At 49.8% G+C, this 22,944-nt stretch overlaps 1 protein-coding gene across 5 annotated transcripts in view; it reads right to left on the bottom strand.

Annotated features, from left to right (window-relative positions):
* Nucleotides 1-22,944, bottom strand: part of LOC137525263 (7-methylguanosine phosphate-specific 5'-nucleotidase A-like) — a 606,367-nt gene that overhangs the window by 105,212 nt on the left and 478,211 nt on the right. For 3 of the 5 annotated variants that reach the window (XM_068246297.1, XM_068246296.1, XM_068246298.1), the window contains exons 2-5: nt 22,365-22,463; nt 21,805-21,874; nt 21,666-21,712; nt 12,557-12,609 (exon numbers count right to left, since the gene is read on the bottom strand). In XM_068246297.1, the coding sequence (XP_068102398.1) occupies nt 12,557-12,609; nt 21,666-21,712; nt 21,805-21,856 (152 nt within the window). In that variant the 5' untranslated portion in view covers nt 21,857-21,874; nt 22,365-22,463. The remainder of the gene's footprint in view (nt 1-12,556; nt 12,610-21,665; nt 21,713-21,804; nt 21,875-22,364; nt 22,464-22,944) is intronic. The other 2 variants (XM_068246300.1, XM_068246299.1) reach the window with 1 other exon arrangement.

Raw genomic sequence — 22,944 nt, 5'->3', positions numbered from 1 at the left:
CCTCGATTCATAAAGCATTACCTCATGCGGTAATGCTGAAAACAGCAGACTTTCCCGACCACTTAGCAAAGTGTCAATTCATAAAGGCTGTTACCGCATGAAAAGCTGACATTACCGACCAGGGAGATAAATTATCGACTTGGCTGTAGTTACCGACAACACATGTCAGTAAATTGTCAGCAAATGTCAATTCATAAAGCCTGCAACAAGCGGTAAGCCTGGCGGTAGTTACCGACACCTCTAGTGAGGTCTTAACAAGTTACCGACAGCTCTGATGAATGCAAAGTGCAGAGAGCCGAAGTCTGTTTGAGTCATCAGTGGAGAGAGCCAGAGAGCCGTCTGTGTGAGTCATTTGAGCAGGCAGGGAAAGACTGTGTGACTCATCTGTCTGAGTCATCAGTGGAGAGAGCCGTCTGTGTGAGTCATTTCTGCAGGGCAAAGAGAGAATCGAGACACTGCTCTACTCTACCGCTTAATGGGCTGCGGTAATTTACCGACCTCCAAGGGCAGCTGGGGAAATCTTTATGAATTAGCACACAGACCGGGAAAATACCAAGTGCGGTATTTTCCAGACAAGATTTTTTTTTATCGCACTGCTTTTTATGAATCGAGGCCATTGTCTCTCGCTTACAAGAAACTGATTCTGCTGCTCATGTGGCTAAGAGTCTATTTCTTGCAGGCAGAGAACTCTGTCAGGCTCCCAAGAGCTGTGATAGGATAAGCTGTGTCCTGGGAAGAGGTGAAGTGCTGCTGATGCTCATCACGACAGATCAGGAGGGATGGCTCCAACAAAAACACTAATTGCCTGACACACATATACAGGACTGTAAAACTCACATTAAACTGCTGCGCTACTGTATCCAGGCTTTGTATTGAGCGTGACTTGCTGGTGTCATGTGGGCTGCTCCTAGGGCTTACATTCGGGGGAGGTCTTAGATTTCAAGCATGCTAGGAATTCCTGCTAGGGCTTATTCTCAGGGGATGTCTTACTTTAGAGGAAACACTGTAGGTCCCAAAGTGTATCAGAATTGTATCTTTCCCTGGCCTGAAAATGGAGCTGGAAACTTCGAGTAGCTGATGCTCTCCTCCCGCAATTTTAGCTTTGCATGAGTAAATTATCTCAGGAACTTCTGGGTCTCGGCAGTAAAGTCTGGGAAGAGCATGAAAATGAACCCGAGGTGTTATATGGAGGCTACCATATTTATTCCCTTTTAAGCAATACCAGTTGCCTGGCAGCCCTGCTGATCCTCTGCCTCTAATATTTTTATCCATAGACCCTGAACAAGCATGCAGCAGATCTTGTCACGTCTGACAATGGCCTCAATTCATAAGTATGTTTGGTAAAAAAAAAAATCTGGGCGGGAAAATACTGTATTCGGTATTTTAGACCTTTGTGTGCTAATTCATAAAAATTTTCACAGCTGCCTTTGAAGTTTGGTAATTTACCGCAGCCCATTGAGCGGTACAGCAGAAGTGTGGCAATATCTCTTTTGTTACAAGCTGTAATTACGGCTCCCTGCACAGATGCTCCCTGCACAGATGCTCCCTGCACAGATGCTCCCTGCACAGACGGCTCCCTGCACAGACGGCTCCCTGCACTTTGCATTAAGACCCTATCAGAGCTGTCAGTAACTTGTTAAGACCTCACCAACTGTGTTGGGCAATTATCGTCTGGCTTACCGCTTGTTGAAGAATTTATGAATTGACATTTGACAGTTTTCTGACATGTGTTGGAGGTACCTACAGCCAAGTGGGTAATTTTCCTCACTGCTCGGTAATGTCAGTTTTTCATGCGGTAACAGCCTTTACGAATTGAAAGTCTGCTGTTTTCAGCATTACCGCATGCAGTAATGCTTTGAGTTGAGGCCAATATTGTCAAACACCTGACTAGCTGTATGCTTGTTTCTGGTGTCTTCCAGACACTACTGCAACCAAATAGATCAGCAGGGCTGCCAGGCAACTGGTGGTGTGTAAAAGCAGGGGTGCTCGGATACTCCTTTTTAAACTCTGAATTGATCCTGATAGCTAGAAATCCGGAGAGGATCGGATATCCGAATTCAAACTGTTCTGGAATCCGAATAAATCCGGGTATCCGAACCCATTATCCGGGTTAATCCTGGTATCTAGATTGAAAACCGGAAGTGGCCTTTAAATTGCTTCCAAAACGTCTTTTATAGTAAATGATGTATGAAGCATCTTTTTTTTTTTTTAAGAAAAACAGTAATTGTTTGCTGGGAGATATAATACATAAAAACCAACCTGTAAATGAACATCGGACTGGTTCCAGACAGCGGTTGTGCAGCCCACATTGTGTCCAAAGTCCAACGCACAAATGGTACATCAGTTTTCAGCTCAGACATCTTAAAAAAATTAAACCTTTTTCTTTCAATAAAATACAGCTTTTGTAGTGGTGTAATAGCTGGTGGCAGTGGCAGGCTTTTGTAGTGGTGTAATAGCTGGTGGCAGTGGCAGGCTTTGGTAGTGGTGTAATAGCTGGTGGCAGTGGCAGGCTTTGGTAGTGGTGTAATAGCTGGTGGCAGTGGCAGGCTTTTGTAGTGGCGTAATAGCTGGTGGCAGTGGCAGGCTTTGGTAGTGGTGTAATAGCTGGTGGCAGTGGCAGGCTTTGGTAGTGGTGTAATAGCTGGTGGCAGTGGCAGGCTTTGGTAGTGGTGTAATAGCTGGTGGCAGTGGCAGGCTTTTGTAGTGGCGTAATAGCTGGTGGCAGTGGCAGGCTTTTGTAGTGGCGTAATAGCTGGTGGCAGGCTTTTGTAGTGGCGTAATAGCTGGTGGCAGGCTTTTGTAGTGGCGTAATAGCTGGTGGCAGTGGCAGGCTTTTGTAGTGGCGTAATAGCTGGTGGCAGTGGCAGGCTTTTGTAGTGGCGTAATGGCTGGTGGCAGTGGCAGGCTTTTGTAGTGGCGTAATGGCTGGTGGCAGTGGCGGCTTTTGTAGTGGCGTAATAGCTGGTGGCAGTGGCAGGCTTTTGTAGTGGCGTAATAGCTGGTGGCAGTGGAAGGCTTTTGTAGTGGCGTAATAGCTGGTGGCAGTGGAGGTTGTTGTGGTAAAGGGTGATAAGGTAGTGATACCCAGCCACTTCATGTCCCCCTCTTGCCAACAGGGGCCAGGAACTCACCAACCACCCAAGCCAGTTTGACTTTGAGAAATGTCAGTTTTTCCACATACTGGGAGGACAGAAGAGAGTGCTTCTCGATCACCACACCACCGGCCGCACTGAAGCACCTCTCTGAAGGCACGCTGGAAGGTGGGCAGAACAGCACTTCCAGGACATACTGCGCCAGCTCGCTCCAAATATCCAGGCACTTAACACAGTACTCTAAGGGGTCCACAGGGGTGTCTGTCAAGCCCGCTGTAGGACTCCATGTAATCTGCCATCATCCGGGTCAGGCACTGGTTCTGGCTTTGAGAGAAATATGCTGCTGAAGGACCCTCCTATGTTGGCAGCTGCACCGGCATGGTGTAGAGCGCCTTAGTCAGAGACAGCAAGTTTGTTGGGTGCCTGCTGCTGTGCTGGCTGGACTGTGACAGCAGGGGGGGGTGGCAGTCTGGGGGAAGGCTTCCTCCAAGTGCCGAACCAGGGACCGCTGCAAGTCCCTCATTCGGTGCACAGGGTCTCCTCCTACAGGCAGGAACTGATGCAGCTTCCCCTTCAGCCGTGGGTCCAGCATCATGGTGATCCACATGTCCTCCCGATCATGCATCTGCTTGACCCTTGGGTCCTTGTGCAGGCACTGCAGCATGTGCGCTCCCATGGGAAGAGGGATGCCATCTCTGCTGACACATCATCACCCCCAGAGCCTGTCGTCCTCCATCTGACCCCTGAGCCTCCTCCTGATCTCTCCACCCTCACACCACTGCAGCTGCACTTGGCTGTGCCCCTCATCTTCAAGGTCAGGGACCTCCATGTCCTCCTGATGCACTGAGGTGGGCTGTACAGCTGGCTGCAGCTCCTGCTGGATCAAGGCTGTCTCTCCCACTTCCAGCAGAGCATAGAGGGCCTTGTCCAGTATGCACACCATGGTCACCCACTCACACACCGACGCACGGTCCCAGCTGACCATGTAGGTGGCCTCCAGGAAGGGTGCCAGCACGAAGCACACCTGCATTTTTCCCCACTCGGCACTGAGGATGATGTTTGGGAGGTGGGTGGTGCCGGTCCCAGACAAGGTTGTGTCCGTGGTGGCTTTGGCCAGGTATTGGTTGACAGCCTGCCTCTGTTCAACCAGACATTCCAACATGGCCAGGGTGGAATTCCAGCGTGTTAGAACGTCTATGATCAGATGGTGCTGTGGCAGGTTCAGCTCTTTTTGCACGTCTTCCAGGGATGCTGAGGCACCACCTGAGTGGTGGAAATGACCCACCGGTTTCCTTGCTGCTTTCAAAAGTGTCCATCCCCTGGTAGGTACGCAGAAATTTCTGCACCACCAGGTTCAGGATGTGGGCCAGACGGGATGTGGATGAGGTTTCCCCGGAGGATGGTGGCAACCAGGTTGGCACCATTTTCGGACACCAACTCTCCGACTTCCAGGCCTCTGGGGGTCAGCCAACTCCTCTCCTGCTCCCTCTGGTAGCGAAGCACGATGGCTGCTTTGAGATTGTACTTCCCCAGGCTGACCATCTTCAGCAGTGCTTGGCAGTGGCGGGCTTACACGCTGCTGCTGAGGCGGGGGTGTTTGGCGGTGGGTTTGCCGGAGGGTGGAACCGGATCAGAGGAACCTGCTGCACTTACCCTGACCCTGCTGCGGGGTGGCACCACCCACTGGATTGCTGCTGTGCTTTATGCTGCTGTCCCCTCCTCACCCACCTTTACCAAACTGACCCAATGCACGGTGGAAGAGAGGTAGCGGCCTGTCCCAAACCAGCTGCTCCAGGAGTCCATGGTCACATGGTCCTGCTTACCCACCACATGATCCAGCCCACGCTCCACATTGGCCATAGCGAAGCGGTGCAGTGCTGGGGTGGCCGTGCATGAAAAGTAGTGCCGGCTGAGTATTGGCCAATCCGGCGCTGCGCACTGCAGGAGCACACGCCTCTGGCTCCCCTCCTGTACAAACGAGTACGGGAGGAGCTGGGAGGACATGGATCGTGCAAGTAAGCTGTGGTGCCATAGTTGGAGGGATTACAACCTCTGCTCAGCTTCACATGGCACATATTACAAATGGAAAACTGGCTGTCCACTGAGGGCAAATAACGAACGCCTAACGCCTATGGGTGTCGGCAGGTCGTAAGTGGTATTACATCCATGTCAGTTCACGGAGGGTGTCTCCGTGAACAGACTGCAAGCCGCCGATCGCGGCTTGCACGCTTAATGTAAACACGCGGGGAAGAAATCCGATGTTTACATCGTACGGCGCTGCCTCTGATTGGCCGGGGATCGCTGCCACCTGATAGGCTGAAGCCTATCCTATCCGGCGCAGCCCATAGCCTGCAGGAGAAGCACGTATGGGCAGAGAGGGTGGAAATCGCTGCGCAGGGGGGCTTTGAGGAGACCCCCCCCCCCCGCCAATCACAGGCAGCCGGCGGCGATCAGACCCCCCCAGCAGGACATCCCCCTAGTGGGGAAAAAAGGGGGGGGGGGGGAGTCTGATATTCATGCTGCAAACCTGATCTGTGCTGTGGGCTGGAGAGCCCACGCTGCACAAATCAGGCAAATCAGGCCTGGTCCTTAAGTGGTTAAACTGCCAGATTGGGTATAAAAATGTTCCCTTACGCCCTGAATGGGATCCTGCTGCTGCTTTTCTCCCTGGGGTGGTTTGGGCCTGGGGTTGAGTGGTGCGGCTGGTGGTAGTGGCAGAAGATGAAGCAGCAGGCTGTGGGTCCTGCATTCCACGCCTATTGCTGCTCCTGCCGATGTCTGCGATGCTGATCCTCTGTGCCAGACCCACCAACTCATCATCATCCTCCTCCTCCTCCGAGCTAACATCCCCCTCCTATGGATGATAGTCACAGTCCTTGATCTCTTTATCATCATCATACTCCCCCCCCCCACCCCCATCCTCAAACAACTGCTAGGATGATGTGTCCCCCCCAAACTCCTCTTCTGCTGACACATGAGGCAAGGTACCCCCCCCCCCCCAACAACCACCGTCGCCATCTGTGACTCCTCCAAATACCGCATTGTGCCCAGAATATCCTCCTCAAACTCTCTGGTAACAGCCCTGATTGCGCTTGCGGTGCCTGGAGTAAAGAGCGCACTGACTGAGGGTAGGCTGCCTGCTGGGGTGGACATGACTGGTGAGGAGTCCCCAGGCACTGCTGGGCTGCTGCTGCTGTGAACAGGAGTGGTGGTGGGGGTGGAGGTCTCAGTTGTAGATGTAGAGCTGGTGGTGGCCTGCTCATCCACCCTCAGCTGCATCACAGGCTTGGCGTCTTTCTCCTCCAATTTGCACCGCAGACCCTGCTGAAAAATGGCCGCTACACGCTGCTGCGCCTCTGCAGCATGACTCCCCCTAACAGCTGGGCGCCCAGTGAGTCCACGGCCAGTGGCTAGCGGCGGAATGGACACTGACCCGGCAGAACTGCTGACTGTGGCAGCAATGCTACTCCCTCTCTTCTTGGCCTTGCTGCCCTTCCCCTGGCTGCCAGTGCCTGCAGACATAGTACAAGTTATGTGTGATGATGTCACCAGATGGATGTGGGGTACTTGTACTTTATTGAAAGTGGTGTTGAACTTTAATGACAATCAGCACGGAGTGACAGACAGCAGAGTAGAAGACAGTGCACACTAACGGTCTATCTGTCACACTGACACTGCTGCTCAGCACAGCAGCACTGCAGTAATCTGTAATAACACAGTACTACTCTAACAACTAACTAGCACTGCAGTACTAACTACACAATAATACAGTAATCCTATTCCCTAACCTATACTGTAGCTAAGGCTAATAGCAGGCCTGGCCTGTGTGCACAGCACACACACAGGACCTCTAGCAACTGCTGCAGCACAGAATCTGACTGACTGTCACACACACTAACTAAAATCAAAATACAAGTTAGCTAACTAAAAAACAATAAGAGTGGTATAGTACAGGTGTTTATGTGCAAAAATGCTAGGTTTTATCACAGTATAAAGCACTTGCTTTGCCAAACAGCACTGGAAATGTCTCTCAGTGAGCAGTCACAAGCAAGGACGAGATTCCTCAACATGGCTGCCACTTTATATACAGGAGGGGCTGGCCAGGGTTCCCCTCTGTGATTGGTTGCTAGGGCTTCTGCTGGGAGCCCTCTGATTGGCTCAATGACGTCAGGTACGTCATCTCCGTGGTTACGCTACCTGGATTCGGATATCCGACCCAGATGTCCGAATTCCTATTTGGATACCGCTGTGAATCCGGATACTGCATTCCGGATTTGGCCCGCTATCTGGAATCCGAGGTCGGATTGCTGAAAAAGTTTGGATAATCCGGGTAGTTCGGGTATCCAGAATCTGGATGAGCACCACTGTTGTCGATGTATTTGGTTGTGGCCCAGGTAGACAGTAAGCCAGGGCACAGGCTGATGTAGTATGTTGAGGCACAGGTAGACATCATGCCAGGGTACAGTGTGATGTAGTATGTTGGGGTACATGTAGGTAGACTATATGCCAGGGCTCAGGCTGATGTAGTATGTTGGGGCACAGGTAGACATCATGCCAGGGTACAGTGTGATGTAGTATGTTGGGGTACATGTAGGTAGACTATATGCCAGGGCTCAGGCTGATGTAGTATGTTGGGGCACAGGTAGACATCATGCCAGGGTACAGTGTGATGTAGTATGTTGGGGTACATGTAGGTAGACTATATGCCAGGGCTCAGGCTGATGTAGTATGGTGGGGCACAGGTAGACATCATGCCAGGGCACAGGCTGATGTAGTATGTTGGGGCACAGGTAGACATCATGCCAGGGTACAGTGTGATGTAGTATGTTGGGGTACATGTAGGTAGACAGTAAGCCAGGGCACAGGCTGATGTAGTATGTTGGGGCTCAGGTAGACATCATGCCAGGGTACAGTGTGATGTAGTATGTTGGGGTACATGTAGGTAGACAGTAAGCCAGGGCACAGGCTGATGTAGTATGTTGGGGCACAGGTAGACATCATGCCAGGGTACAGTGTGATGTAGTATGTTGGGGTACATGTAGGTAGACTATATGCCAGGGCTCAGGCTGATGTAGTATGGTGGGGCACAGGTAGACATCATGCCAGGGTACAGTGTGATGTAGTATGTTGGGGTACATGTAGGTAGACAGTAAGCCAGGGCACAGGCTGATGTAGTATGTTGGGGCACAGGTAGACATCATGCCAGGGTACAGTGTGATGTAGTATGTTGGGGTACATGTAGGTAGACTATATGCCAGGGCTCAGGCTGATGTAGTATGGTGGGGCACAGGTAGACATCATGCCAGGGTACAGGGTGATGTAGTATGTTGGGGTACATGTAGGTAGACTATATGCCAGGGCACAGGCTGATGTAGTATGGTGGGGCACAGGTAGACATCATGCCAGGGTACAGTGTGATGTAGTATGTTGGGGTACATGTAGGTAGACTATATGCCAGGGCTCAGGCTGATGTAGTATGGTGGGGCACAGGTAGACATCATGCCAGGGTACAGGGTGATGTAGTATGTTGGGGTACATGTAGGTAGACTATATGCCAGGGCACAGGCTGATGTAGTATGGTGGGGCACAGGTAGACATCATGCCAGGGTACAGTGTGATGTAGTATGTTGGGGTACATGTAGGTAGACTATATGCCAGGGCTCAGGCTGATGTAGTATGGTGGGGCACAGGTAGACATCATGCCAGGGTACAGTGTGATGTAGTATGGTGGGGCACAGGTAGACATCATGCCAGGGTACAGTGTGATGTAGTATGTTGGGGTACATGTAGGTAGACTATATGCCAGGGCTCAGGCTGATGTAGTATGTTGGGGCACAGGTAGACATCATGCCAGGGTACAGTGTGATGTAGTATGTTGGGGTACATGTAGGTAGACTATATGCCAGGGCTCAGGCTGATGTAGTATGGTGGGGCACAGGTAGACAGTATTCCAGGGCACAGGCTGATGTAGTATGGTGGGACACAGGTAGACATCATGCCAGGGTACAGTGTGATGTAGTATGTTGGGGCACAGGTAGACATCATGCCAGGGTACAGTGTGATGTAGTATGTTGGGGTACATGTAGGTAGACTATATGCCAGGGCTCAGGCTGATGTAGTATGGTGGGGCACAGGTAGACATCATGCCAGGGTACAGTGTGATGTAGTATGTTGGGGTACATGTAGGTAGACTATATGCCAGGGCTCAGGCTGATGTAGTATGGTGGGGCACAGGTAGACAGTATTCCAGGGCACAGGGTGATTTTGCCCTCTACCAGCATAACCAGTTTCAAGAGCCTGTCTGGTTCCTAAAAGAAAAGGCCTCCAACCCGAGCTTCATTTTTTGGGGTGTGGTATCTTCACTTCTGGGGGTGGTAGTGACCCCAAACTTGGAGTGCCTGTGAGTCAATATGCCCTCTACCTGCGTACCAAGTTTCAAGAGCCTGGCTGGTTCCTTACAGAAACAGCCTCCAACCCTATCACTTCCTCATAGACTTACATGGAAAGCATCAAAGCATAATTTTCTTCTTTGTTTCCCCTATAACCCCAACCCTACCCGGCTGGCTGCAGGGCAAGCTGGCCCAAATATGTTAAGCTTCCATGCACCCACACCTGGGTTCATTTCTAAAACCTCCAGGCACTCCAGGATCCAGTGGCGCTCTGCAAGCTCGCAACGTGGGTCCTGCCAGCGAACAGGGGAGAGCACCACTGGATCCTGGAGTTCCAGGAGGTCTTAGAAATTAACCCTGGTGTAAGTGGGGGGTGGAGGGTTAAGAGATTTGGGCCAGCTTGCCCCGCAGCCAGCCAGGCAGGTATAGGGTTGGGGTTATAGGGGAAACAAAGTGGAAAACAATGCTTTGATGCTTTCCATGTAAGTCTATTTGGAAGGGATAGGGTTGGATGCTGTTTCTGTTAGGAATCAGGCAGGCTCTTGAAACTTGGTATGCAGGTAGAGGGCATATTGACTCACAGGCACTTCAAGTTTGGGGTCACTAGCAACCCCCAGAAGTGAAGATAACACCCCCCCCCCCCAAAAAAAAATGAAGCTACGGTTGGAGGCCTTTTCTTCTAGGAACCAGACAGGCTCTTGAAACTGGGTATGCAGGTAGATGGCATATTGACCTACATGCACAACACATTTGGGGTCACTATCACTCCAAGAACTGGAGATACTGTACCCCAGAAATGGAACTTAGGGTTAGAGGCCTTTTCTGTTGAACCTAGCAGTGGAATCAGTCAGCAGGAGGTACATGCAGCAGCAACAGGAGGAGTAGTGTGTGACAGCAGCAGTATTACAGTATGGCACCTAGCGGTGGTGCCACAGCAAAAATAAGAAGAACCAGGCCTAATTTAATTTGCAGGGGGTTGTACTGTTGATGGTTGGTCGGCCATAGCACTATTCCCAGCCACCTCATGTCCTCTCACCGACAGCAGGGGCTAGGAAATCACCTTTAACCCAAGCCTGGTTCATCTTGAGGAAGGTGAGTCCACAGACTGTGTGGACAGACCAGGGCGATTCTCTGTGACCATGCCAACGGCCGCACTAAAGCATCTCTCAGGCAGCACGCTAGAAGGGGGCAGGACAAGACTTCCAGGGTGTACTGCGTGAGCTCCCTCCAGATCTCCAGCCTCTTGACCAGTACTCCATGGAGTCAATGGGAGCCTTGGTGTCAAGCCCGCTGAAGGACCCCATGTAGTCTGCCACCATGTGGGTCATACACTGGTGCTGATTAGAGGCGGATGCTGCTGATGAAGGCACCTCCTCTCTAGGTAGCTCTACCATGTAGAGTTGCCTAGTCAGACACAGCAGATCTCCTGGGCACCTGCTGCTCCTGGCTGCAGGCACTGGCTGCTGTGTTGGCTAGACAGGGGCAGGGGGGTTGGAAGGCTTCCTCCAGTCTGCAAATAAGGGCCCCCTGCAACTCCCTTGTTTGATGCTCTAGATCTCTGCGCTGCATGAACTGACCCAGCATGTCCTTCAGTCATGGGTCCAGGATTCCCGCATCTGGATCACCCTGGGGTCTCTGTGCAGACACCGCAGCATGTGCACAGCCATGAGGAAGAGGTGTGCCACAGCAGACACATCATAGTCATCACCCCCCTCTGAGACAACACGCCTGTCCTCCTCCTGTTGTGCCCGTTGTCGTTGTCCCTTATATGCCCTCTCCACCCTCGCACCACTGCAGCTGCACTCTGCACTTCCCCTTCAACATCCAAGCCAGGAACCTCCAACTCCTCCTCCAACAAGTGCAACTCCTCCTCCTGAGAGAGGTGGACTGTGCAGCTGAGTGCTGATCCAGCTAAGTCAGGGCTGCCTCTCCCTCTTCCAGCAGATCGAAAATTGCCCTGTCCAGCAGGCAAACAATGGGCACCCATTCACAGAGGGATGTCCGTTCCCGGATCACCATGTTAGTTCCCTGCAGGAAGGGAGCCAACACCAGGCACACCTGACGCATCTGCCTTCAACAGGGCCGGATTTCCCATAAGGCACTGTAGGCACGTGCCTACAGGCGCCTTTATGTGGAAGGGGCGGGCCCCAGAAGGCCCCCCTGGAGAGATACAAATTGCAGCTTTTGTGCTCCCTTCCCACCGATAAAGATTTCCCCCTACCGCTCTCCTATCCGCCTCAGATGCAGGTGTCCTGTGTTGTGCCCAAACCAATAATGGAGTTCCACGGTAGCAGTGCCAGATGTTTACAGTCCTGGAATTTGCCGGTGCCAAGCCTCGACCGGATTGCTCACACGGTCTCCTGGTAACACTCAAATAAATCACGAGGCGGCACACCACTGGCTGCAAAGATGCGTCTATTATGACACAGAAGCACTACATGTTACGGAAAATCCTTCATCAGGTGCATAACCTGATGAAGGATTTTCCGTAACATGTAGTGCTTCTGTTTCATAATACACGCATCTTTGCAGCTAGTGGTGTGCCGCCTCGCGATTTATTTGAGTGTCCTGTGTTGTGCGCCTTTCTCCTCTGTCCCTCTGATATAAGATGCAGGCAGCAGCGCTCTGTCCCTCCAACGGCTCTGCATTACAGTGACGGCAATCTTCTGCAGTGTGTCTTTAAGGGCCCTTACTTGATGAGGTCATCAAGTCAGGACCCTTTCACTATAGAAGGTCGCCTCCGGTGTATGCAGAGTGCTGCCAGCAGGACAGAGGGTGAGTGCCCTTTCCTGCATCCTGCATCAGAGTTAATGGAGGAGAATGGAGCACAGCACGGGACACCTGCATGTGAGGCAGAGAGGAGCGCTTGCAGAGTTTGGATTCAGATCTTCACACTCCTGGCTGGTGACCCGTTTTTAAAACTGCCGTGAAGGGAGAATGCAGAGGCTTTGCGGTAAATGCTGAGTCTCCCTGTAGTTGGCATGCATAGCAAGTGCGTAAAGTTTCTTGTGCAGAGCACAGCACGGGGATATGGGGATATTTGCATTGGAGGGAGGAACAGGGCACATCACATACCTCAGATAACGGAGAGCACTAGATAAGTAAGTCCTTCCTTTGAAGTGAGAATCCTGTCAGAGGAAATAAAGGAGAAGAGGTGATTGTGTCTTAACCACTTGAGGACCACAGTCTTTTCGCCCCTTATGGCCCATACTCACGGGCAACTTTTTGGCCTGTCGCCAGCACACGTGAGCGTGTGCGCGACAGGCCGGCGACAGCTCGTCCCCAGGTCCCTCCGCGTACACACGGCGGAGGGACCTGGCAACTGATGCGGCGGAAGCTGTCGCTGTTACTCCTCCCCCCGCCGGAAGCCCAATGCATTTCTTATCTTGTTGCTGTCGTTAGTCCGCGTACTCACGCGGACTAGCGACTGTTCCGGCGGAGTTGCGGCGGCGACTGTCGCCAGGCGATTGAGCGGTTCAATCGCCCGGCGACATGAGCGACAAGCGACGGTTCGGGGTGCGCGCCCTTGCAACGCCGCATACTCACGGGCGACCTGTCGCTGCAACACACGCCCGCCGCGTATTGCGGCGATATTTGTAGCCCGTGAGTATGGGCCATTAAGGACCAGAGCCTTTTTTCCCATTCAGACCACTGCAGCTTTCACGGTTTATTGCTCAGTCATACAACCTACCACCTAAATGAATTTTACTTCCTTTTCTTGTCACTAATACAGCTTTCTTTTGGTGCTATTTGATTGCTGCTGCGATTTTTACTTTTTATTATATTCATCAAAAATCATGAATTTTGTGAAAAAAATGATTTTTTTTAACTTTCTGTGATAAAATTTGTCAAAAATTTCTGTACATTTTTGTCCAAATTTATTGTGCTAGATGCCTTTGAAAAAAAAACAAAAACAGAAAAAACATTCAGTGTATATTTATTGGTTTGAGTAAAAGTTATAGCGATTACAAACTATGGTGCCAAAAGTGAATTTTCCCATTTTGAAGCATCTCTGACTTTTCTGAGCACCTGTCATGTTTCATGAGGGGCTAAAATTCCAGGAAAGTATAAATACCCCCAAAATGACCCCATTTTGGAAAGAAGACATCCCAAAGTATTCACTGAGAGGCATGGTGACTTCATAGAAGATTTTACTTTGTCACAAGTTAGTGGAAAATGACACTTTGTGAAAAAAAAAAAATAAAAATCAATTTCTGCTAACTTGCGATCTTCATCAATGACGCGTAGTACAGAAGCCATCATTAGAGGAGCGACAGAGAGGAGACCAGGTCTGCATTCCCAGAGAGCGGCTGGAGTAAGTATGACTGCCGCTGTGCTGACACCTGGGGGGAGTGGACACACCAGCGGGGGGGGGGGGGGGGGGAAGCACACATATGCGGGGAGGGGAAATTGGGCAAGCTGACCGTGCGGGGAGCCAGGCAGTGATCTTGGCGGCCACTCTGATACACACATGCCGCTGCCACACTAATTACACAGGGAAGGAAAGCGGACCATACAGGGAGCTAATGCAGGGAATCCCCAACGTGGCGGCAGGTCGCGGTTCGTATCTGCGGGCGTTGGTAAGTCGGGGATTCCCTGCATTTGCCGTATAAGACGCTGGGACTTTTTCTTCCCATTTTGGGGGGAGAAAAAGTGTGTCTTATACGTCGGAAAATACGTTATTTCATGTCTGATTAGCTTCTCATTCTCATCAGTGTCAGATATTTCAGCACTGACAAGCTGATATTTGCAGGTCAAACCATTTCCCACACTCAGCATTTCAATATGTCTTCTCACCAGTGTCAAATATTTCAGTACTGACAAGCTGATATTTGCAGGTCGAACCATTTCCCACACTCAGCATTTCAATACGTCTTCTCAACAGTGTCAAATATTTCAGCACTGACAACCTATTTGCAGGTCAAACCATTTCCCACACTCAGCATTTCAATATGTCTTCTCACCAGTGTCAAATATTTCAGCACTGCCAAGCTGATATTTGCAGGTCAAACCATTTCCCACACTCAGCATTTCAATATGTCTTCTCACCAGTGTCAAATATTTCAGCACTGACAAGCTGATATTTGCAGGTCAAACCATTTCCCACACTCAGCATTTCAATATGTCTTCTCACCAGTGTCAAATATTTCAGCACTGACAAGCTGATATTTGCAGGTCAAAACATTTCCCACACTCAGCATTTCAATATGTCTTCTCACCAGTGTCAAATATTTCAGCACTGCCAAGCTGATATTTGCAGGTCAAACCATTTCCCACACTCAGCATTTCAATATGTCTTCTCACCAGTGTCAAATATTTCAGCACTGACAAGCTGATATTTGCAGGTCAAACCATTTCCCACACTCAGCATTTCAATATGTCTTCTCACCAGTGTCAAATATTTCAGCACTGACAAGCTGATATTTGCAGGTCAAACCATTTCCCACACTCAGCATTTCAATATGTCTTCTCACCAGTGTCAAATATTTCAGCACTGACAAGCTGATATTTGCAGGTCAAAACATTTCCCACACTCAGCATTTCAATACGTCTTCTCACCAGTGTCAAATATTTCAGCACTGACAAGCTGATATTTGCAGGTCGAACCATTTCCCACACTCAGCATTTCAATACGTCTTCTCACCAGTGTCAAATATTTCAGCACTGACAAGCTGATATTTGCAGGTCAAAACATTTCCCACACTCAGCATTTCAATACGTCTTCTCACCAGTGTCAAATATTTCAGCACTGACAAGCTGATATTTGCAGGTCGAACCATTTCCCACACTCAGCATTTCAATACGTCTTCTCAACAGTGTCAAATATTTCAGCACTGACAAGCTATTTGCAGGTCAAACCATTTCCCACACTCAGCATTTCAATTCGTCTTTTCACCAGTGTCAAATATTTCAGCACTGACAAGCTGATATTTGCAGGTCAAAACATTTCCCACACTCAGCATTTTAATATGTCTTCTCACCAGTGTCAAATATTTCATCACTGCCAAGCTGATATTTGCAGGTCAAACCATTTCCCACACTCAGCATTTCAATATGTCTTCTCACCAGTGTCAAATATTTCAGCACTGCCAAGCTGATATTTGCAGGTCAAACCATTTCCCACACTCAGCATTTCAATATGTCTTCTCACCAGTGTCAAATATTTCAGCACTGACAAGCTGATATTTGCAGGTCAAACCATTTCCCACACTCAGCATTTCAATACGTCTTTTCACCAGTGTCAAATATTTCAGCACTGACAAGCTGATATTTGCAGGTCAAAACATTTCCCACACTCAGCATTTCAATATGTCTTCTCACTAGTGTCAAATATTTCAGCACTGACAAGCTGATATGTGCAGGTCAAACCATTTCCCACACTCAGCATTTCAATACGTCTTTTCACCAGTGTCAAATATTTCAGCACTGACAAGCTGATTTTTGCAGGTCAAAACATTTCACAATTAGCATATTAATATGCTTCTTACCAGTGTCAGATATTTCATGTCTGATCAGCTGATTATTGCCGGTCATCTTCTCACCAGTGTCAGCTATTTCAGCTCTTACTAGCTGATTTTTGGAGGTTAAAACATTCCTGACACTTTGGCATATCAAAGGGCTCTATTCACAAAGGGCAGTTTGGTAAAATAATTTTGGTCGGTAAAGGCCCTCATTTGGTATTTTACACTTTTTTTTTCCAAATTCACTAAAGATTTTCCGCATGAGGCAGAAGTTTGGTAATTTACTAATCAAACATGCTTCAATTCTCTAAGCCCTGCTCAGTAAGTGTCACGTACCAGCTGTGGAGCAGGTCAGCGGTGGGGCAGGGAGCTGCGTGTATGTGTGATAAGTATCATCTGGTTGTTTACCTCACATGCAACCTTCAATTCTTCAGTAACTGAAAATGTGCTTGTTTTCTTCAGTAACGTTCAGGGCTGTGGAGGCGGAAGATGCCCCAATTTGCCCAATGTGCGGATGCCCGTGGAAAAGGGCGCAGTTTGGAGAGAAGAAGGTGCACCGTGTGGAGAATGAAGCGGAGCTGGAAGAGAAAGGGGCGCAACTGGGACAGAAGGAGGCGCAGCTGGGAGATAAGGGGCGGAGCTGGGAGAGAAAGGGGTGGAGCTGGTAGAGAAAGATTGGAGCTGGGAGATAAAGGGGTGCAGCTGGAGAGAAGGCGGCGCACCATGTTGAGAATTGGGCGGAACTGGAAAAGTAAGGGGCGCAGCCGGGACAGAAGAAGGCACAGCTGGGAGAGAAGATGGCGCAGCTGGGAGAGAAAAGGGTGGAGCTGGGAGATAAAGAGGCGGAGCTAAGAGAGAAAGGGGCGCAGCTTGGAGAGAAATAGGACCAGCTGTGACAGAAGGTGCAGCTGGGAGAGAAAGGGGCGCAGCAGGGAGAGAATGGAGCGGAGTGGGGGGAGAAAGGGGCGGAGCTGGGAGAGAAAGGGGACCAGCTGGGACAAAAGAAGGCGCAGCTGGGAGAGAGGAAGGCGGAGATGGGAGATAAAGAGGCAGAGCTAAGAGAGAAAGGGGCGCAGCTTGGAGAGAAGTGGGGCAGAGCTGGGAGATCAGGGGGTGGAGCTGGGAGATAAAGAGGCGGAGCTAAGAGAGAAAGGGGCGCAGCTTGGAGAGAAGAAGGCGCACCGTGTGAAGAATGGGGCGGAGCTGGAAGAGAAAAGTGCGTAGTTGGGACAGTAGAAGGCGTAGCTGGGAGAGAAGGGGGTGCAGCTGGGAGAGAATGGGGCGGAGCTGGAAGAGAAAGGGGCGGAGCTGGGAGAGAAGGGGTCAGAGCAGTGAGATAAAGGGGCGCAGCTTGGAGATAAAGAGGCAGAGCTAAGAGAGAAAGGGGTGCAGTTTGGAGTGTAGAAGGCACACCGTGTTGAGAATTGGTTGGAGCTGGAAAAGAAAGGGGCGCAGCTGGGACAGAAGAAGTGGCAGCTGGGAGAGAAGGGGGTGGAGAAGGGGGGTGGAGATGGGAGACAAAGAGGCGGAGCTAGGAGAGAAAAAGGCGCAGCTTGGAGAGAAAGGGGCGTGGCTGAGACAGAAGAAGGCGCAGCTGGGAGAGAGGAAGGCGGTGATGGGAGACAAAGAGGCGGAGCTAAGAGAGAACGGGGTGCAGCTTGGAGAGAAGGCGCACCGTGTGGAGAATGGGGCGGAGCTGGAAAAGAAGCGCGTGCTGCTGGGACAGAAGAAGGCACAGCTGGAAGAAAAGGGGGTGCAGCTTGGAGAGAATGGGACGGAGCTGGAAAAGAAAGGGGCACAGCTGAGAGAGAAGGAGGCGCAGCTGGGAGATGAGGGGGCAGAGCTTGGAGAGAATAGGGCGGAGCTAGGAGATAAAGAAGCGGAGCTAAGAGAGAAAGGGGCACAACTGGAGAGAAGAAGGAGCACCGTGTGGAGTATGGGGCGGAGCTGGAAGAGAAAAAGGGGCGCAGCTAGGACAGAAGGAGGCACAGCTGGGAGATGAGGGGGCGGATCTGGGAAATAAAAAGGCAGAGCTGGAAGAGAAAGGGCACAGCTGGGAAAGAAGGAGGCGCATCTGTGAGATGAGAGGGCAGAGCTGGGAGAGAAGAGGGTGGAGCGTGGAGATAAAGAGGTGGAGCTAAGACAGAAAGGGGCGCAGCTTGGAGAGAAGAAGGTGCACCGTGTTGAGAATGGGGAAGAGCTGGGAGAGAAGAGGGTGGAGCTTGGAGATAAAGAGGTGGAGCTAAGACAGAAAGGGGCGCTGCTTGGAGAGAAGAAGGTGCACCGTGTTGAGAATGGGGCAGAGGTGGAAGAGAAAGGGGCGCAGCTGGGACAGGAGAAGGCACAGCTGGGAGAGAAGGGGGCCGAGCTGTGACAGAAGGAGGCGCAGCTGGGAGATGAGGGGGCAGAGCAGGGAGAAAAAAGAGGCAGAGCTAATAGAGAAAGGAGGTCAACTAAGACAGAAAGCGGCACAGCTTGGAAAGAAGAAGGTGCACCGTGTTGAGAATGGGGCAGAGCTGGAAGAGAAGAGGGTGGAGCTTGGAGATAAAGAGGTGGAGCTAAGACAGAAAGGGGCACAGCTGGGACAGAAGAAGGCACAGCTGGGAGAGAAAGGGGCGCAGCTGGGACAGAAGAAGGTGCAGCTGGGAGAGAGGGGGGCGGAGCTGGGAGAGAGGGGGCGGAGCTGGGAGAGAAGGGGGCCAAGTCGACAGATTTATGGCCACCTTTAGTTGTAGACAAAAGACTAACAGGCACCACAACAAAACCAGTCCCCAGCCCCCCATCCAACCACACACACACGCCCAGGGTCCTCTTCTTTCATGTGGTTACAAGAAGTAGCAGGACATGAATAAATATAAAAAAAGACAGCCTATGTGTAATCTTTGTAACTCTAAAAATCAATAATTCTCATAAAACAGATATAAAAACACAGATGGTGAGCACAAATGAATTAGCACTGTATTTTTAAACCAAATCTTCAATTCAACGTCAGCAGTGTTCTATAGGACAAGGACTGTGTGTAAATCCGTGCATGTAAAACCACTGTGCTCTTTGCCCAAGAACAATCCTGTACTTGCTTAGAGGTAAGGAAACAGGTCACCCCTGGTGGTTTTACAAGTTATTGCAGTCTCTGTCCACAAAATAGCAGGTGCCTGTAGGGATGTAGGCCTCCCTGTGCCACCAATCATCACAACACACACACACACACTTCCATATGTAAAGAATTGCTGCCAGATCATAGGTATTGCACATCAATGTAAAAGAGGTAAAAAAACAACAACTTATAAAGACCTCTGAGCAATTGTAAGGGCTGCCCACAGTGCATTTTCCTGCACCAGTGCTGGGAGTCCTCTCTGCTGCCATTTGTAACATTCCCACTCCTGTGCAAACCTCACCATTTGCTTATCAGGAGCATGGGCACCCCGCTTTCCTCACACCAAAACATACAGATAAGTTAGTCGGATTAGCCATAAAATTGGCCCTAGACCAGAAGTGGGCAAACTTTGATTGAGGAAGCAACAGTTTCTGTCTTCCTCCCTCTGGAGAAAGTGTGCGCTGGAAGAGATTTCATGGTAACTCACCCGATCACACTTTCCAGCGGCAATATACATGGTGACTATGGCATCATGTGACATGTTATTTCCCACAATGCAACAAGGTTCCCACAGTGTGATGTCACTACCTCAGTGCTGTGAGGAACTGACATCACACTGTGGGAGGGTTTTCACCACCAAATCAGCCATACAGCGCCCCCTGATGATCCATTTGAGAAAAGGAATAGATTTCTCATGGGAAAGGGGGTATCAGCTACTGATTGAGATGAAGTTCAATTCTTGGTTAGGGCCCATTCACACTTGAGCGTTTTGCCGGCGATTTTGGCAAAACGCTCAAGCGTTAGCGCTTTTGCTATTGCAATGATACCTTATGGGCCCGTTCTCACTTGGGCGATTTGTGTTAATCGCCAGCGACTAATGCAAATCGCCAAGCGCAAACGTGTAGCCTGCACCATTTTCAGGCGATTTCCCGGCGATCGCGTTTCAGTGCTATAGAAGCGCTAAATGCGATCACAGAAAAATCGCTGCAGTGTCCAGTGATTTTTCTGCATTAAAAATCACTCCCGCAAAACGCAGGCGGTAATCGTCGGCGTTTTGCGCTTTTAAGTGTGAAGGGACCCTTACGGTTTCTCTTTAAAGGACACATCCAGGCTAATCAAATAAACAAAAATCCACTTACCTCGGGCTTCCTCCAGCCCCTGGCAGCCGTACTGTGCCCTCGCCACAGCTCCGCTCCCCACTGGTGGCCTGGGCTCCTCTCCGGTCTCAGAGGCCTAGCTGTACTCCATCGTGCGTCTCATGTAGTCGCGCTGACGTCATCTGAACTGTACTGCGCAGGATTCTGCGCCTGCGGAACACAATCCGGATGACGTCAGTGCAATTCCATGAGCCGGACATTGGTGCGCAGGTAGATGCCGACCTCGCACCGGAGGAGATCGGGAGCCACCGGAGCTGCGGCGAGGGCACAGGACAGCTGCAAGGGGCTGGAGGAAGCTGATTTCTCTTTATTTTTTTGCCTGGACCTTCCCTTTAAGGCCTCATTCACATTGCGTTCCGCTCACATTAGCGATGGGCTTTTTTTTGGTGCAATTTTTCTTTTTTGATTCCCGGCGCTTGGGTGGGCGTTGCGTATTTGTGAAAAGTGCTTTTCTAAGAGCTTTTCCTGAATGCTTTTTTAATTCACTCCCTGACGCAAGTTAGGAAGTGAACTCTTTGACCTGGAAAAGAATAATATAATTTATTCTTAAAAACGTGAACGCAATTGCTGCACAAAGCGATTTTGTGAGCGTTTGCATTTTTCCTATACCTTCCATTGAGGCAAAATCGCCCCAAAAATGGACCAGGCACCGCTTTGCTGCATGCACAGCGCACGAAACGCGCTGATATGAACCGTCTCATAGAGATTCATTGCACAAGCATTTTGTGGGCGATTTTAAGAATCGCCTGCGATTGAAAAAAGGCCAAAAACGCCCCCAGTGTGAACGAGCCCTCCAGGTATTAGAGGCAGAGAATTAATTGCACAGCCAAGTCATTTACATGGTTTACAAGAAAGTAATAATGTCATCCTCCATATTAATCTCACATCAGCGTGCTTTACATAGGTGGGGCAGTCCTAATCTAAGCACTGTTCACTGGATGCTAAGGAAGGAAAGTGTTATTGTGATCGAGTCCCTTACCTCTACTGCACACATAGAGAAGAAGTACCTTACACCTAAACTTTCGGTATATGGTACGTCTCATTTCTATAGGGGATGGTGCAAACTACTCAATAACGCACAGCATGCTATGACCTGGGAGTGCCTTGCTACTGCAGAGAAACCTCTGTGTGGTTAGTTATGAACAACCATAATAGCGGGAAGTGGAATATGCAACTCAAAGTCCCCCTTCAAGTAAAGAATTTTTTACCCCACACATTCCTTATTGGAGCAGAGGCTGGCTTGCAGATACATGTGTGGGCAGGGGTGTGGCCATGTATGCAAGGCCACACCCACCTGACAACACACCAGCCTCTGCATTGCAGCAAAAGCTGACCTGCAGTTAGGGTTGTTCGGGATAGAGAAACATTAGTGCTGCAACCTATTAGAATCTTGTTTTCATGCTGACAACACAAATAAAAGTAAGCACTAGTTATTAGCTGCTGGGAGTATTCTGTATAATTCTTCCACCCACCTTCTTCCTGCACTCCTCAGTAACCATCTTGCTGTTGTCAATAATATCTGTGTAGGAGAGATGGGATAAGATGGCCGGCAGCGTTATTATCCAGGGAATGTCACAGCAGACCAGTAGGGGGCAACAGCTGCATACTCACTATAGCAGGTGGGACTCCTTTCACCGTTGTACTGGAAGCGGCTCAGTGTCATGTCAAAGTCAGAAATGACCTGCAGAAAAAGATACCAGAAAGAAATGAATGAGTATTCTCAACTCTGCGTATGCATGTCAGAATCCTTATGGATGCGAGGAACCGCCCACCCTGTAGAATGTATGTGTCACTACAGTAAACCAGATAAGCTGTATGGGCTTGAATAACTAAGCTGGGCTGCCAAAGCAGCACACTGTAGTGACAAATGCTATAGCAGCACAGCTTAGTGAATCAAGCCTTATGAGTGCATTATATTTTACTTCCTGTTTTGTGCAGACTTGTGAGTGTGATGAGGTCAAAGGGCGGCGACCATGTTAGGATACCGGAGCTGTTTACAGATGAACAGAGAGGGATGCAGCCACAAGGGAGGTGCGGTAAGAGATTGCACACCGCCCCTTACACTAGCATAGTGTTCGATTTTCTATGTGTATACAGCTAGGGCTTATTTTCGAGGGAGGGCTAATTTTCAGGGAAACACAGGTACATTTTCATCCTTCAGCAAAACCTACCTGTAATTACCGATCTCCTCCATTCTGTAGCGCCACGATTAGTTCCTGCACCCGCTGTGGGTCTCTCATACGAACGGTTTCCTTATTTAGTTTGGGAATCTGTCATTCACAGAAATAATGGCCAGTATCAATGAAAGCTAAAAACAATGCTATATTCTATGAATAAACAATTCAATACATGGTTCTGCCCAATAGCTATAGCAACTCCAAACCTAAATAGGCAATGTCACATGGCCCAGACAATGGGCTCGATTCACAAAGCAGTGATAACCCAGTTAAAGACTTTAGGCGTGATAACTATTTTTATCATGCCTAAACTCAGTTTAGGCATGATAAGTTTAGGCATGATAAGTTTAGGCATGATAAGTTTAGGTGTGATAAGTTTAGGCATGCTAAGTTTAGATAAGTTTATTACGCGCGCAAAGTCCCGCACACAAAGCAGCGCCATTAAACTCTATGCAAAGTGCACCAGACTTTGCTAGCGCAAAACTTTTGATCAGCTGTGCACTGCGGTGCTAACCCAGTTGGTGCTTAAACTTATCACGCCTAAAAACTTATCACACCTAAACTTATCATGCCT

This window comes from Hyperolius riggenbachi, chromosome 7, assembly GCF_040937935.1.
Source record: "Hyperolius riggenbachi isolate aHypRig1 chromosome 7, aHypRig1.pri, whole genome shotgun sequence".
Classification (NCBI taxonomy): domain Eukaryota; kingdom Metazoa; phylum Chordata; class Amphibia; order Anura; family Hyperoliidae; genus Hyperolius; species Hyperolius riggenbachi.
This window is presented reverse-complemented; position numbering and strand designations above follow the sequence as displayed.